A 12,994-nucleotide genomic window follows, 5' to 3' on the forward strand; every position below is an offset into this window, starting at 1 on the left:
ATTAACGGAAAACTCTTTGTGTGTCGAGCCTGAAATAGGAAACTGGCAGGCCGAGTGTATTTCTGAGCATGATGTCAGGCGCTGGATAACGGGATCAGCTTCTCTATTAGGGTCTCCGACCTGTTTAAATAGACCGATGGGCAAGAGTGAGCAATTCAAAATATTTTCTGAGGTTCGCTAGATGCTCAAAATGACTGATTCGTTTACGCCTGATAAGCAGCCTGAGTCTGTCGTCAAGCAGACGTCCGAATATTTATCCAATGCTGCAAGTCAAGTGATCTCTGCATTGTCACCTGCCTCAGGATCAGAGATTTCAGAACAAGAGAATGCAGGATCAGTTATAGCAGATCCTAATAGCGCGGGATCAAATGAAGCCGGATCTTCTACACTGAGCAGTCGACGTTTCGGATGGAGACTACCTACTAACAAACGAGTTAATGTCTCCGAAGTTCCTTCGATTTTGATTTCTCTTTTTGGCCGCCTCCGATCGGATTCGTTCATCGACATAGACAAGGCGATCCCCCATAATCATGGCTTCCATACGCCAACGGATTCTGATTCTGATAGCCTCAGCCATAGTAACCTAACGAAAACTCATACAGGCGGGTTCGAGGCTTCCGGGGGGATTCATGAAATGCACAGTCATCGAATCTCCCAGGTATTTGCCGACGATACGGGTGTCGGTAAGCCGATTATGATCTATTCGTCCAAAATAGATGCGCCATTCGAGCTGTTCGCCGTCAAGTGGGATGGAAAGGAGATTACTGGCTTGAATGAACCGCAGCATGAACATGAAAATTGGCAATATTCGCCGGCTACTCAGGAGTCGCCAGCGATGTCTGCCACGGGAAGTCACTCATCGATCTCACCTATCTCGAGTCCAGAGTTGGCTCCTCTTTCTCATCCTCCAGCAGGTTCTGGAAATGGGATCGAAAAGACTGATACTTCAGCAACTGAAGATGCTGCAAACAAACAGGCAAACTCACAAAATCGTTCGCGATCAAAATCAATAACTCATCGGATCACTAAACATCTTCACCGCTCTTCTCACAGTCCTGCGCTTAAACTGTCAATAGACCATCAAACCCAATACACGCCTTCGTCGGCCACCTTTCGAATAATTTTGGATTTACCGAAAGATATGTCCGTTCGGTCAATTCCCTATCAGGAATGGGACCCCGAGGGTTTATACAGCCATATTTTGGTCGACATTTCTGCGGCCACGGGAAGTCCAATCAGAATTTATGAAGGAATTTCCGGTGACAGTCGTGTCTGGTATTGGGTGGTTGGACGAGTTATTGGAAAAGATGTCTTAGTCGGAGCTTGTACTTTTGCTATTCACAGTACTTTTGCTAAGGACAAGTTAGACCAAGACTTGGGAAAGTCTACGGATGCTGATAAGGATACCTCAAATAAAGAAGCTTGAGATGACATTTACATAACTATACACAATAAATTAATGGCTATGGATCAGCATCTCCAACATGCCCTCCAATTTTCTAGCTTCCTTAGCCAATTGAACTTGCCGGTCAACCTTTTTCCCAAATTTTCCTATCTGATCTTCCAACACCGGCGACCGTTCAATTAATTGGCCATACATATCAATCATACAAGCGATCCAATCTGCTACGATCGCAACGTTTCGAAAATCATCAATGTTTTTAAACGCCCATTTTACCAGTGCCTCTAGCTGGCTCTCATCCCGGCCTGCCAAACTGATCTGAACCTTTCCTCGTAGAACTAGCTCCCGAAGTACGGTCATTGATACCTCTGGTGTAACCCCTGGCTGTAAAGCTGCATCCAGCGCAGAACTCCAGCGAAACGCATTCAAATGGCGCTCCCATTGCGGGATCTTGCGTTTCCGCCGCTGGTCCCGCGTATCGTTCACTATAATTTCATGTTCTTGTTCGCCCTTGTAGTCTAAACCACGGGTTGCTGGTTTAGCCGCGGAAGTCCTCTCATCTCGTTTTTTTACACCCTGCTTGACTTTTGCTTCCGTCTTTTTCGTTCGGATTGACAGCACACCAGAGGAAAGACCTGTCGCGAAATGCTTCTGATTCGGACTGATTGCCGTAGCCAGCACGTTGCTGCCGAACTTCCAGCCAAACTTTACGTCCCATGAAGTAGTATCAAAAACTTTTACATGTCCGTCCAATGCACCTGCTAAAACTGTGTTCTGCCCACTCGGATTGCCGCTGTCACCGCCTAAGCAAAGACTAGTCACTGTTTTTTGAAAGTTGACAAGCTCGCGAACAATCTTTCCTGAGACAAGATCCCAAACTTTGATCGAAGGACCACCAGAACTTAGAACAGTAGTGCTAGAAAGCGGAAGCACGGCCTCCACAGGGCTGCCATTATCCAAGGTCTGTACAGCTCCTGGCGTTCGTGGATCGAACAACCGCACTTGACCATCGTATGACCCGCTAACAATGGTATCGGAAGCAGGAGATAAGAAAGCAGCTGCACGAACATAATCGGAATGCTCGCCGAACGATGCGATTGGGTCTGGCGATGTTATGTCAAATATCCTGACGATACGATCATCGGAGGCAGAAAGTAAAGTCGTGAGCTGTTTCGGATGGAACTTGGTTACATGTGTAGCGAGACTTGTCGGAGTAAGAGAAATCAAAATTGCCCGGGTAGATGAATCGAAAATCTGCACCGTGCCGGTTGCATCACCCGCGACAAGTAATTTTCCGTCACTTCGAAACTCGCCAGAGTACACTGTATCTTTGAATCGTGCAATGGTCCGGTCGACTTGTCGGGTGCGTGACGAAAATATCTGGACTCGTGTGCCGGACGTGACTGCAAAATCATAGGGTGCTGTCGGACAAAAATTTATGTGTGTTATCGCGCCGTGTTCTTTGATTAGCAGCGGAGTCTATATTCATTGTTAGCACCATTTCCTCGCTAGAAATCAAGTCTTAACCCACCCTGTAAGACCGCCAAAATCGCTGTTCAGGCGTTGTCCGTGACGGCAAAACCGGATCCCGAATTATTTGAACTCTATTCCGGGGAGCGGCCATCTTTCTAATGTACTATATCTCGAAAGAATGGAAAAACGAACTAATTTAAATTATCTACAAACTTTTAATGTATTGAGCCAAAATATTTTTGCTTGGGAGGTTTCAGTCGGCCTCACCTAACCACACTGGAACAGAGGTAAGAATCAGGAAAAGGATTATTAGATGTTTTGAAGAAACAATCGAATGAATTAGATAATTGTATACTTGGATATTGAGTTCACGATCATTTGCCAAAATGGCTACCTCGCTGAAATATCCGTACTTGTTATCAAAGTGGGTGGATTCTGTAGACATTTGACAAGTACACCAAATAAGCTAACAGCAGTCATGAATAACAGAACACTCGACCCGATCTTCGGAATATTTGTCGGCACTGCTTCCTTCTATGTCTATGAACGACGACAAGGTCGTGAAAAGGGGCATACGCTCTTAGAACTTATCCAACGAAGATACGCGCGCGAAATGGCGAAATTTCAAGGCGACGGCGTGGTTGCGGACGCAAACATCACCTCAAGCAAGAAGGAGAAACGGGCTGCGGAGGCCGCAATTTTCGAGAACTCGGCGAAGTAATGGGCTGGCTTTCGATTTCGATTTATTTGCATATTTTGTTAAAAACACAATTCTATGCTGCCACTCGAGCATTGGTGCGACCTTGAGTGATCGGGACGCAGGATCCCCGCACTTGGTAGCCGATGGTGAGATCGGACAGACAGGCATATCAGCATATTGTAAATCAGTGCATAAATATATATATAAAAATACATATATATTCTACTGTGGACCTAATTCATAATCTTCATGTACTTGCAAATACATTATTTCATGAATACGATCGTGGTTATGATTGCAATAACCAGCAGACTCGAGGCGCTCTGTAAACTATGTATGCGAACAGTAGCTATCCTGGCTATCGTAGCCTTGTTTATGATTTCTTGCTTGATGATCTTGGCTACGAGTATGGTTTTTATCAGTCTGTTTATCCTGTTTGTTGTTGTGATATCTGCTACTAGACACTTTGATCTCAGCAATCACCAGGCGCTGTTTCTCGCTTCGGCTTCACATCACGAATATTCTGCGAATGCTCGACTGTTGCACGACAGTCAGAACCAGCAGTACAGTAATAAACCGCACACAGCGAAATCTGCACGCAAATTTCAACAGACCTTCAGATCTGGTCTGCTAACTTCGGAAAATGTGTTCTGGATTGCACAGACGTCTAGCTCCGATTACTAGTCTTCTAGACTATTTTTCTGGTTCGGATGGGTTGCTCTATTAGTTTGCCATCGCAGTTTGCTCAGTACTCTTCGACAGATGGTGGCACTCATCCGCCCTCTTCAGCAAAGTCCCACCGCAGAATAGTTTAGATTTGACTGTTTCGCGCCATTCGGATGAGGAATTGCTAATCGAACCAGCTTGATTTTATCGACAACAAAAGCATTGAATTTCCGTTAGATGAAAATAACCAAATCGAGTAATAATATGAATATATGGGTTTCTTCTGTCTCTTTCGTACGCTATGTAGAAACAGACCGGGTATCTCTACCGAGATTGTTCTGGGGCTGTCTTCACGACAACACAGTATGTACTTCCTCGGTACAAGAGGAACCATGACATCAAAACTTTACAAGGTCCATGCTTTCCCGGCCAAGTTCCCAGATGCAAAAGTGGTCATGTATGATCTATAGTTGGCAGTGCACTGCCTCGTGGAACGGAAGCCGGTGATATAAGAAGATAGGCAGGCTTGGTTTAGAATATTCTCAGCTATCAGACAAAATCTTTTGCGGAACATGCTTTTATACTGAACTACAGTCAAAGACGGAAAACTAAATGGCAGATCTATCGCGCGCGTCTCAGGCATCACGACCAGGACGGCCGTACGGACACAATCACAGAGCCTCGATAGCTTCACTCTCGTCGTTGCTAGCACAAGCGGACGAAGATACTATATCTGGATGGCCATGGCCGTCGAGTAATTCTATGTCGAGATCAAGTACTTGGGCAAGTGAATCCGGAACGTCGATTCCGCTCACACTCCGATCAGACAGGACTATTCGACCCCCAGTATTAGTTGCGCGGTCATATTCGAGTCCATCGGAAAAAGTTGACGATGATAGTCTCGATTCCAAAGAATCCAAAAAGAGACATTCTCGGTCGAGCTCTGTATCTTCGGCGATTTCGTTAACCGAAAACCGAGAACAAAGACGGCAGAAACAGTCATCATCGTCTTCGTCGAAGTCATTGTCTGCCACTGGCTTTTCGCGACCTCCGGGAGATCATTTACCGCTGGAACTACGGACGGCTATTCATTTTTTCTCTAGAACAGAAGTCCGCACAGCCAGTACGGAGCGCCTGCATCAGCTCTGTACGCGTGTGCTCATGTCTTCTCCAGGCAGCAAGGAGATCGCGTCGTTGCAGAACCTGCTAGCTTGGAAGCGAGAGCAGCGTCTGAAGATGGACTGGTTTTTATACTCGCTACACATGGCTTATCCTGATCGCATAGAGCTCAAGTTTATTGTTTGGGCAGGCCAAGTTCCACGCACGTTTGCTGTGTCCTCATTGGCACATAAACTTCGGAAGGCTGTTCCTGCTTTGTCCCGCGAGCTCGTGCCGGACCCTTCCGACGAACGGGCATTTCCTGATAAAGTTGCTATGAGGGAGAAAGATATTGAGTATCGAGAACCTTTGTTCCAGTTAGCGCGGCGGATCGCGTCGGGGGAACTGCCTTTGGATCTGGTCCTGTCGGAGCTGTCCCGAGGGAAGTATATTTTTGGTGCCGTATCGGACGCAAGTATAGCAACCATGCGAGTACATTTGCAGATGAATGGAAGGGCAGACGAGGAGCAAGTATTGTGGATGCGACGACAGTGATTTGTACATAATTTGTACATAATTTGTATTAGCAATTTCGGAGTGGGGAGGTGTTTTCGGTTGGGAGGCGTTACTGTTTTTATTTAATGCATAAAATATCAGTTCAAGTGGACTAAATGATTAGTTGAAGATCAGTGATTAATGTTTTATGGTTAATGTTTCATGGCTGATGATTATACTGACTGTATATATTGGGAAATATATCCTAATTCTACTCTAGTTCACTCTGAGCTCTCTCATGTGCGCTCCACCAGCATTACTGCGAACAGCACCTTCACCATCCTCACCACCACCACCACCACCATCATAACCGCGACCCTCTTAAAGATCGGAGAATATACTCTCGGAACTGCACTTCCGTGATACCTTAAAATATTCTATTTCTACGCCAATTTAATTCGCACGGCAGTCTAACACCGCCGGAAGGCGAAGACGAGCCCTAGAAACCACACTCAAATTCTCGTTTCCACGGTTCCAGGCGCATGGCCGCTCAAAAAATGCAGTCTAGACCTCGGTGTTAGATCTATATTAGGCGATCTCCGACCCGAGACCAGTGATAGCTCCGGAATGCGATCCCCTGGTTTCCCGTCTGGCTTGTTTACGGCAGCCTCCCAAGAGAACAGTCGAACACAGACCTTCTCGTGCGGGCCGGGGGACGAATGACCAAAACGGAAAATTAGGTCGAAATAAATTTCCAACCGGAAAATGTATAAAAGATGAATCTGCAGCCTGTGATGATACTCCGCTGGTCGGTCATTTACTAGTGCGTGGATTATAGTATTTTATTTTACCGCAAAGGCAAGATAGACATGGCGTCTAAACAGTATGACCTCCAACCCGTTACGTCGGTACAGCGAACAGCTGCAATAGAGCATGAGGTTATGTCCTCTCTCATCAACACGACGAGCAGAGAAGCTCTGGAAGAACAGTCGGACGACCTCGAGAGGTGGGCAGAAAAAGATCACAGCGATCGAACCACTGTGACCAATAATCTTCCGACTTCCGGACCAGGCGCCGATTCTGGATCGGACAGGACTGAAAGTGGTCCCTCTTCAGGCGGCCCTCCTGGTGCTGGACCAGGCGGACCTCCAGTCAAGCGTGGCTTTTTCAGCTCGCATTTGAAACAGAAGCGGATCCTGATTTTGCGTGGAGCCGTGGTGAATATCTTGATCATGGGCTTTTTCATGATGGTGAGCTTTAGGCTGTCTCCAGCTGCTTGTTTTTTGAGTTTCCTAACATCACCAGGGAATCATCTCAATTTACTGGGCCTCCTTCTACAAACGTAATGAGCTTTTACGTCGCGTCAAGATCTGGATAGTCGATGCAGATAATGGCTCTCTTGTAGGCACTCAATTCACTACCTATGCTCAACAGCTGGCTACGGAGCTGGACTCCGTTCAGGTCGAGGTTCATGATGCCTCTCAGTATACATATGATAACTTGCTTGATCTTGTAGTTGAAGAAAGCACTTGGGGTGTGTTTTATATCCATGACACGGCCTCGTCCAATTTACTTGCTGCATTTGAAAATCCTGCGACGACTGGTGCTCAATACAACAGCAGCGAACCGATCGAATTTATATACTCACAGGCCCGAGACCAGCTTGCTATGGGTTCAATCGTGACCTGGGTTAATGAGGTAGCAAGCGGATTTCGAGCGAGCTTCGCTCTGTCGGCTCTGAAGCTAGCATCTCAGAATTATTCGATTGATACTATTATTTCTGAAGCACCAGTGGTCATTACTTCGCCTGTAATCATTGAGTTCAACGACCTGCGTCCGTTTGATAGCGCTATTTTGATGACTGTGACCCAAGTCGGTCTGATTTTCCTGATCATCGTTTCGTTCTTCCAGTTCAATTTCTTCCAGCCGACTCACATGATCATTGCTCAGGACATTAAACCTGTGCATTTTATGATCTACAGATTAACGATGTCTTGGATAGCATACTTCTTCTTATCGCTCTTTTACTCCTTCATCTCGCTCGCGTTCCAGCTCGACTTTACAAAGAAGTACGGTCATGGCGGGTTTGTTATCTTCTGGATGCTCAACTGGCTCACAATGGTTTCAGTTGGTCTGTTTCTTGAGAACGCCGTCAATCTCTGTGTTCCAATTTTCCCGCCATTTTTAGGATTTATCCTTATCTTGACTGTCATAGGTAACATCGCGCCTGCATTCTATTCTATTCCGCTACAGCACCACATCTTTCGGTATGGTTATGGCCTGCCGATAAAAAACCTTGCAGACGCGACGCGAACAATCATGTTTAACACCCGCAACTCGATGGGCCGGAATGTGGGTGTTATTATTGCTTGGATTGTCCTCGATCATCTGGCATTTCCGTTGACTATGCGGTTCTTCGGACTTCGAATGCGGAAGAAAGCAATGGCAGAAGCAGCAGCGAAAAATAACGCGGGAGGCCCTCCTAAACATTAATAATGGAGTCTTTGTGGTTTTTGTAATAATTTTGTCCTAGAGTTTAGACTTATAATAATGTTGATCAATAACAATATGTGCCTTACCTGATGACTCTGACCAGTGACGTAATTTGGTTTACATACCACAAAGCTATTGTCCGAGGCTCGTCGGTTCGTAATGTCCCAAAGCAGAATATTACGGCCGAGACGGTTGACTATTTTGTATATTTTCTGTTGCGACTTTGCGGTGGCCAAAAACTATAGTGGCGGCGGCCTGCGAGACTGACATCTCCGGAGCTGGCTTTTTAATCAGTTTTGCGTTTTGTTTACAAATCTGGATTCATTTCAGTTACGAATTCGAATTCAGTGGAAAATTGTCAGTTCTACGGCCGAGTCCGTTTGTTCCGCGAGAGAAAATTCCGCACGAACTCTCAAAGCTTGTTCCAACGTGCTCTTTGTCTTAAGTAAGAGTGCAACGGTGTAAGCAAATCCGTACGATGATGTAATGTAATGAGACGGTGAAGATACCGGTTGGTGAGAACTGGTGTCGTTGAAGAGTGATGCATTCGAGTTTTGCTTCATTATAAAAGAATAGCTATCGCTAGTTGAAATATTTTTCGATATAGTAGCATTGCTCAGTATAAATAATACATAATATATTGAACAATGGCAAGCAATTCTGTCGGATCACCTCTTGAGCGAACACCCTCGTTATTGTCGCGAACGTTTTCGCGAGCAAAGTCGATACCTGATGATCTCGCAAGTTCCCCATCACATCAGCAGGATAATGTTTTCTCGAGCGCATTTTCAGCTGCTCTTGTATCTGATGAAGGGGCTAGTCCGATGTACGAGGACGGGATTGCGCCGACGCAATCCAGAGCATTCAATTCTCGATTGGCTGATCTACACGAGCTAGATGAGAGTCTTGTGGTCAAAGAGAGTTCTACCAAAGACCTTGAGTCTCAGACAATCGCAGGATCAACTGTGAAACAAGATAAACCGCATGGGTTTTTCTCTCATGCAGAATCAGTCCGGCAAACTCGAATTGCTGCCGTACGCTATTTCGTTGGCTCCATCGTGTTAATGGCTGTCCTGCTCATGGTAAGTATTTTGATTGATTTCTGTTTTTCAGTATATTAATTTGTTTCAGGGCCTCTTATCGATTTATTGGGGATCTTATTTCAACCGTACCAAATACTATAACCGAGTCCACTTTGCCGTTTACAATTTCGACGATGATAGCGATGCACTCGTCGGGCCCGCCTTTAAGACTATCGCTTCTGAATATGCAACTCAGATCGGCAGTATCCAGCTGGATTTTCTAGACGGTCAGTCGGTGAATTACGATTATCAGACTATATATGACATCGTCGATGATCAAAAGACTTGGGGAGCTTACATTGTGAGTCGGAACGCCTCGACAAACTATCGCGCTGCGCTGGAAAATCCGTCTTCATCCTCGTCCTATAATGGTTCAAATGCCATCGAGTTTGCGTATGGTCAAGCAAGAGATTTTCAAGTTTATGCCGCGATTATCCCCTGGGTGCTCGAACTGAATGAGGTGTTTACTCGCGAATTTTCAAGGGCTCGCATCCTAGATCTAGGAGTAAACTCTTCTGACGTCTTGCAGGATCTGAGCCAGAATGCCCCGCAGGTAGTGAGTGTACCTGCAAGTGTTGAGATGAATAATATGAGACCATATGATGATCCGATTTTTACCGCCGTAATGCAAGTAGGACTGATCTACTTGATTATCATCTCGTTTTTTCAATTCAACTTTTTCCAGCCGTTGCATATGAAGTTCGCGCCGATGCTTAAACGTACGCATTACATTATCTACCGGTACTTGGCTTCGTGGCTTGCGTATTTTCTGCTTTCGCTGTTCTATTCTTTGATTTCACTTGCATTCCAGGTTGACTTCACACTCAAGTATGGCCGCGCCGGGTTCTTCATTTTTTGGATGATCAATTTCATTGGTATGGTTGCTGTTGGTGGTGCCTCCGAAAATGTTGCTTTGTTGGCAATCGCAACTTATCCTCCATTATTGGGTTTTTGGCTTATTTTCATCGTCATTTCAAATGTTTCAGTCGCCTTTTTTTCGATACCACTCGAGCCTGCGTTTTATAAGTACGGCTATGCTTTCCCCATCAAAAACGTTTGTGATGCGCTCAAGACGATCTTTTTTGGAACAAAAAATACCATGGGATTAAATATCGGCGTTTTATTTGCCTGGATTGCAGTCAACACTGCACTATTCCCGTTTTGCATGTGGGCTTCCGGATATTTGTTGCGACGAAAGCGCGAGAAAGCGGCGGCGGCGGCGGCCGAGAAACAAGCATCTGAGGCGATGAAGAACTAGTACACATTGGATATTTTTGGAAATTGGATATTCTGGAGCATATAGAGTAATTTTTAATTTAACACTAGTCGAAATCGTTTGCATAATTAATCATTCAAGACAACACCACAAGCAGAATATAAAAATTACATTAGATTAAACGCATTAAATACACTCGTAATCATCTCTTTCCAGCACTGTTCATACTTCAAAACTTCATGCCTATTTAATACAACACAGAACGCGAATAAAAAACTAAAGCGAAATCAGAAATCATAATCAAAAACAAGCGCACAATATAAGAGGAATAGAAATGCCAGGGAAATAACCAAAAAATTTTTCAAATCAATCCCGAAAATCTAATATAAGAATTAACAATGCCCAACAATTTGCTAACACAAACTATGACAAATAAAGTAGTGTAAAAAAATGAGAATAGACCATACAAAAAAACCATACAAAAAAAACACCGGTGAACTGAATGAAAAAAATTAGAATAGAAAAAAATACAGAGTTGACAGAGAACTGTCGACGGCGAAAATTAATTGTCAAATCCAGCGTCTAACTGATACTATCAGTTACATTTATCAATCGCCACTGACAATATAAATGGACTTGATATTAAGTAGTTATAACGTATAATCATGCAATCATAATGAAATATCAAGAGATCGTCTTACTCAAAAGGCGACTTCTCTTTCATACTGGTTGACTTGCCTGCATTTCCAAAGGCACGGCTAAATTCATCCGTATCTGCCAACGTCTTGATTTCCCAGTCAGACGATGACGAGTCATTAGGCGACGAAGCAAGCGAAGTTTCCAGCAGCGAAGAAAAGCCGCCTTCAGCCGACTTTGTGAATTCCTCCGTGAGTCTGGCTTTCATACGTGGAGGCTCGTTCGCTAATTGAATATAGTCATATGCCCAGCGCGATGACTTATCGCCTTGTACGGCAGGAAGATAGTTACGCGAAACAAGGTAAAACACAGATATCGAAAGAAGAGCTCCACCAATGAGATCTATAAAATAGTGGTGGGTAAGATACATGGTCGACCACCAAATCCAAAGGACATAGCCATTCAAAACAGGCGTCAGTCGCGGGAACACGAAAGACATGAACAGTACTTCTAGCGTCGCACAGCCTGAATGGAGCGAGGGAAACGCACCAAACACGACAGGGGAGGCAGTGAACGAAGATGTGTATAAATCGAGCCCGAGGATCTGGTCAACTCTAGCGAGCCCGCCTGGAGAGCCCTTGACGTCATATGTCGCAGGAACCAGACCATAGAGATTCTCGTACCATGGAGGCGAGCAAGGGAAAAACAGCTGGATAGCGACACCGATTAGGTTCATGTATCCAAACGAACGGGCAAACACGGGAAGCGTCCCGGGTGAGGCAAACAAGAAGATCAGCGCAGAGCATACAAAAGGCGCACCAAAATGAACTAAACCGTATGGAATCCAGGCGAGAATGTCCAACACTGGCGAGTTCTTTCCTGCAAGGACATTCGACAGATTGTCCCCGTAGAGAATGGTCTCGAGACTAGGCAACACGCGTACCCAGATGGGCGGTCGCCAGGAAGCAGGAATGAACCGGCACGAGTAAAACAGCAGAAGCCAAGTAGCAATAGGCAGGAAGGGGAAGAAAAACTGGGAAGTGATCGGGATAAGCAAGGCGAATGTGAAAAGAACGCCAATAGATAGCTTGACAAGAGTGCCGGGCTGCTCGACAACGAAAAAGACAAAACAGATGATGACAAAATCAAGAAGATATTGCAGATCCGTGAAAGTAAACTTGTGGTTTTCGATTTTAGAAATGGTTTTTCTGATGCTCCATGAGCGCTCTAGCCTGGCAACAGTGGAAGACGGTGATATATCAGACAGAAAGACTTTGCGGAACTTTCGCCGGATGACATTAATGGGGAAGACCATGCCGACAAATGTACAACGAACTATGACGACAACTAGGAAGACAAAAGCAGCAAAGACCACGGTAGTCCACAGAAAAGAAATCCAGAACTGAAGGGGAAAAAAGTGGCAATCAGACTTGACGAAACTTCGCTCGCGATGTTTGTTCGGTCAGCAAAATCTCCACGAGACAGACGGGGTCTAAACGAGTCACAGTCGAACACAGACGAGATTAGGCAGCAAGTTGAAAGCAAAAACGAATCACACAAGCAAACAAACTCTAAACAGAAGACAATCACAATGCAGAAACAACACAATAATAAGTAAAGTCTTGCCAGTCGGCTTCTCGGTCGCGTTTTACTCTGCGCTTTCCGACCGTGAAATTCAACAAGAATCCTCGCCCGGCGCAGTTCGTAAACTTCGTACAATAAAAGTTACTTTT

At 45.1% G+C, this 12,994-nt stretch overlaps 7 protein-coding genes across 7 annotated transcripts; 5 read left to right on the forward strand and 2 right to left on the reverse strand.

The window, feature by feature from the left end:
* Nucleotides 1–409: 409 nt before the first annotated feature.
* Nucleotides 410–1,375, forward strand: V1516DRAFT_616807 (uncharacterized protein; the record flags this gene model as incomplete). Its single annotated transcript, XM_066919350.1, has 3 exons — nt 410–495; nt 574–851; nt 951–1,375. Coding segments are annotated over 3 exons (789 nt in total), but the record flags the coding sequence as incomplete, so codon positions are not given.
* A 33-nt stretch (nt 1,376–1,408) lies between these two features.
* V1516DRAFT_631210 (WD40-repeat-containing domain protein) lies at nt 1,409–3,064 on the reverse strand. The gene is made up of 2 exons (XM_066919950.1): nt 2,934–3,064; nt 1,409–2,881 (listed from the first exon to the last, which is right to left on the reverse strand). Exons 1-2 carry the CDS (start codon nt 3,024–3,026, stop codon nt 1,457–1,459), a joined length of 1,518 nt encoding a protein of 505 aa, XP_066779651.1. The 5' UTR covers nt 3,027–3,064; the 3' UTR covers nt 1,409–1,456.
* Nucleotides 3,065–3,126: 62 nt separating this feature from the next.
* Nucleotides 3,127–3,836, forward strand: V1516DRAFT_667711 (uncharacterized protein). Its single transcript, XM_066920893.1, has 2 exons — nt 3,127–3,299; nt 3,365–3,836. Exons 1-2 carry the CDS (start codon nt 3,262–3,264, stop codon nt 3,594–3,596), a joined length of 270 nt encoding a protein of 89 aa, XP_066779652.1. The 5' UTR covers nt 3,127–3,261; the 3' UTR covers nt 3,597–3,836.
* A 1,633-nt stretch (nt 3,837–5,469) lies between these two features.
* Nucleotides 5,470–5,901, forward strand: V1516DRAFT_667717 (uncharacterized protein). The gene has a single exon (XM_066920894.1). It carries the CDS (start codon nt 5,478–5,480, stop codon nt 5,892–5,894), a length of 417 nt encoding a protein of 138 aa, XP_066779653.1. The 5' UTR covers nt 5,470–5,477; the 3' UTR covers nt 5,895–5,901.
* Nucleotides 5,902–6,480: 579 nt separating this feature from the next.
* On the forward strand, nt 6,481–8,651 carry V1516DRAFT_20320 (uncharacterized protein). Its single transcript, XM_066918730.1, has 2 exons — nt 6,481–7,084; nt 7,140–8,651. The coding sequence occupies exons 1-2, from the start codon at nt 6,704–6,706 to the stop codon at nt 8,325–8,327; spliced, it is 1,569 nt and encodes a 522-aa protein (XP_066779654.1). The 5' UTR covers nt 6,481–6,703; the 3' UTR covers nt 8,328–8,651.
* V1516DRAFT_667720 (uncharacterized protein) lies at nt 8,633–10,801 on the forward strand. The gene is made up of 2 exons (XM_066920895.1): nt 8,633–9,409; nt 9,459–10,801. The coding sequence occupies exons 1-2, from the start codon at nt 8,975–8,977 to the stop codon at nt 10,665–10,667; spliced, it is 1,644 nt and encodes a 547-aa protein (XP_066779655.1). The 5' UTR covers nt 8,633–8,974; the 3' UTR covers nt 10,668–10,801.
* A 521-nt stretch (nt 10,802–11,322) lies between these two features.
* Nucleotides 11,323–12,576, reverse strand: V1516DRAFT_618383 (uncharacterized protein; the record flags this gene model as incomplete). Its single annotated transcript, XM_066919407.1, has 1 exon — nt 11,323–12,576. One exon carries the CDS (start codon nt 12,574–12,576, stop codon nt 11,323–11,325), a length of 1,254 nt encoding a protein of 417 aa, XP_066779656.1.
* Between the last annotated feature and the right edge of the window lie 418 nt (nt 12,577–12,994).

This window comes from Lipomyces oligophaga (genome assembly GCF_038497815.1).
Source record: "Lipomyces oligophaga strain CBS 7107 unplaced genomic scaffold V1516scaffold_1, whole genome shotgun sequence".
NCBI classification, from domain to species: Eukaryota; Fungi; Ascomycota; class Lipomycetes; order Lipomycetales; family Lipomycetaceae; genus Lipomyces; species [Lipomyces] oligophaga.

Bases quoted from the DNA above. Each gene is read 5' to 3' on its own strand.
- V1516DRAFT_667720 (XM_066920895.1), top strand. From the start codon at position 8,975: ATGGCAAGCAATTCTGTCGGATCACCTCTTGAGCGAACACCCTCGTTA. The intron at 9,410-9,458 runs GTAAGTATTTTG...AATTTGTTTCAG, and splicing joins TAATGGCTGTCCTGCTCATG to GGCCTCTTATCGATTTATTG.
- V1516DRAFT_667717 (XM_066920894.1), top strand. From the start codon at position 5,478: ATGGACTGGTTTTTATACTCGCTACACATGGCTTATCCTGATCGCATA.
- V1516DRAFT_20320 (XM_066918730.1), top strand. From the start codon at position 6,704: ATGGCGTCTAAACAGTATGACCTCCAACCCGTTACGTCGGTACAGCGA. The intron at 7,085-7,139 runs GTGAGCTTTAGG...TAACATCACCAG, and splicing joins TCATGGGCTTTTTCATGATG to GGAATCATCTCAATTTACTG.
- V1516DRAFT_631210 (XM_066919950.1), bottom strand. From the start codon at position 3,026: ATGGCCGCTCCCCGGAATAGAGTTCAAATAATTCGGGATCCGGTTTTG. The intron at 2,882-2,933 runs GTGGGTTAAGAC...CAATGAATATAG, and splicing joins GATTTTGGCGGTCTTACAGG to ACTCCGCTGCTAATCAAAGA.
- V1516DRAFT_667711 (XM_066920893.1), top strand. From the start codon at position 3,262: ATGGCTACCTCGCTGAAATATCCGTACTTGTTATCAAA. The intron at 3,300-3,364 runs GTGGGTGGATTC...CATGAATAACAG, and splicing joins TATCCGTACTTGTTATCAAA to AACACTCGACCCGATCTTCG.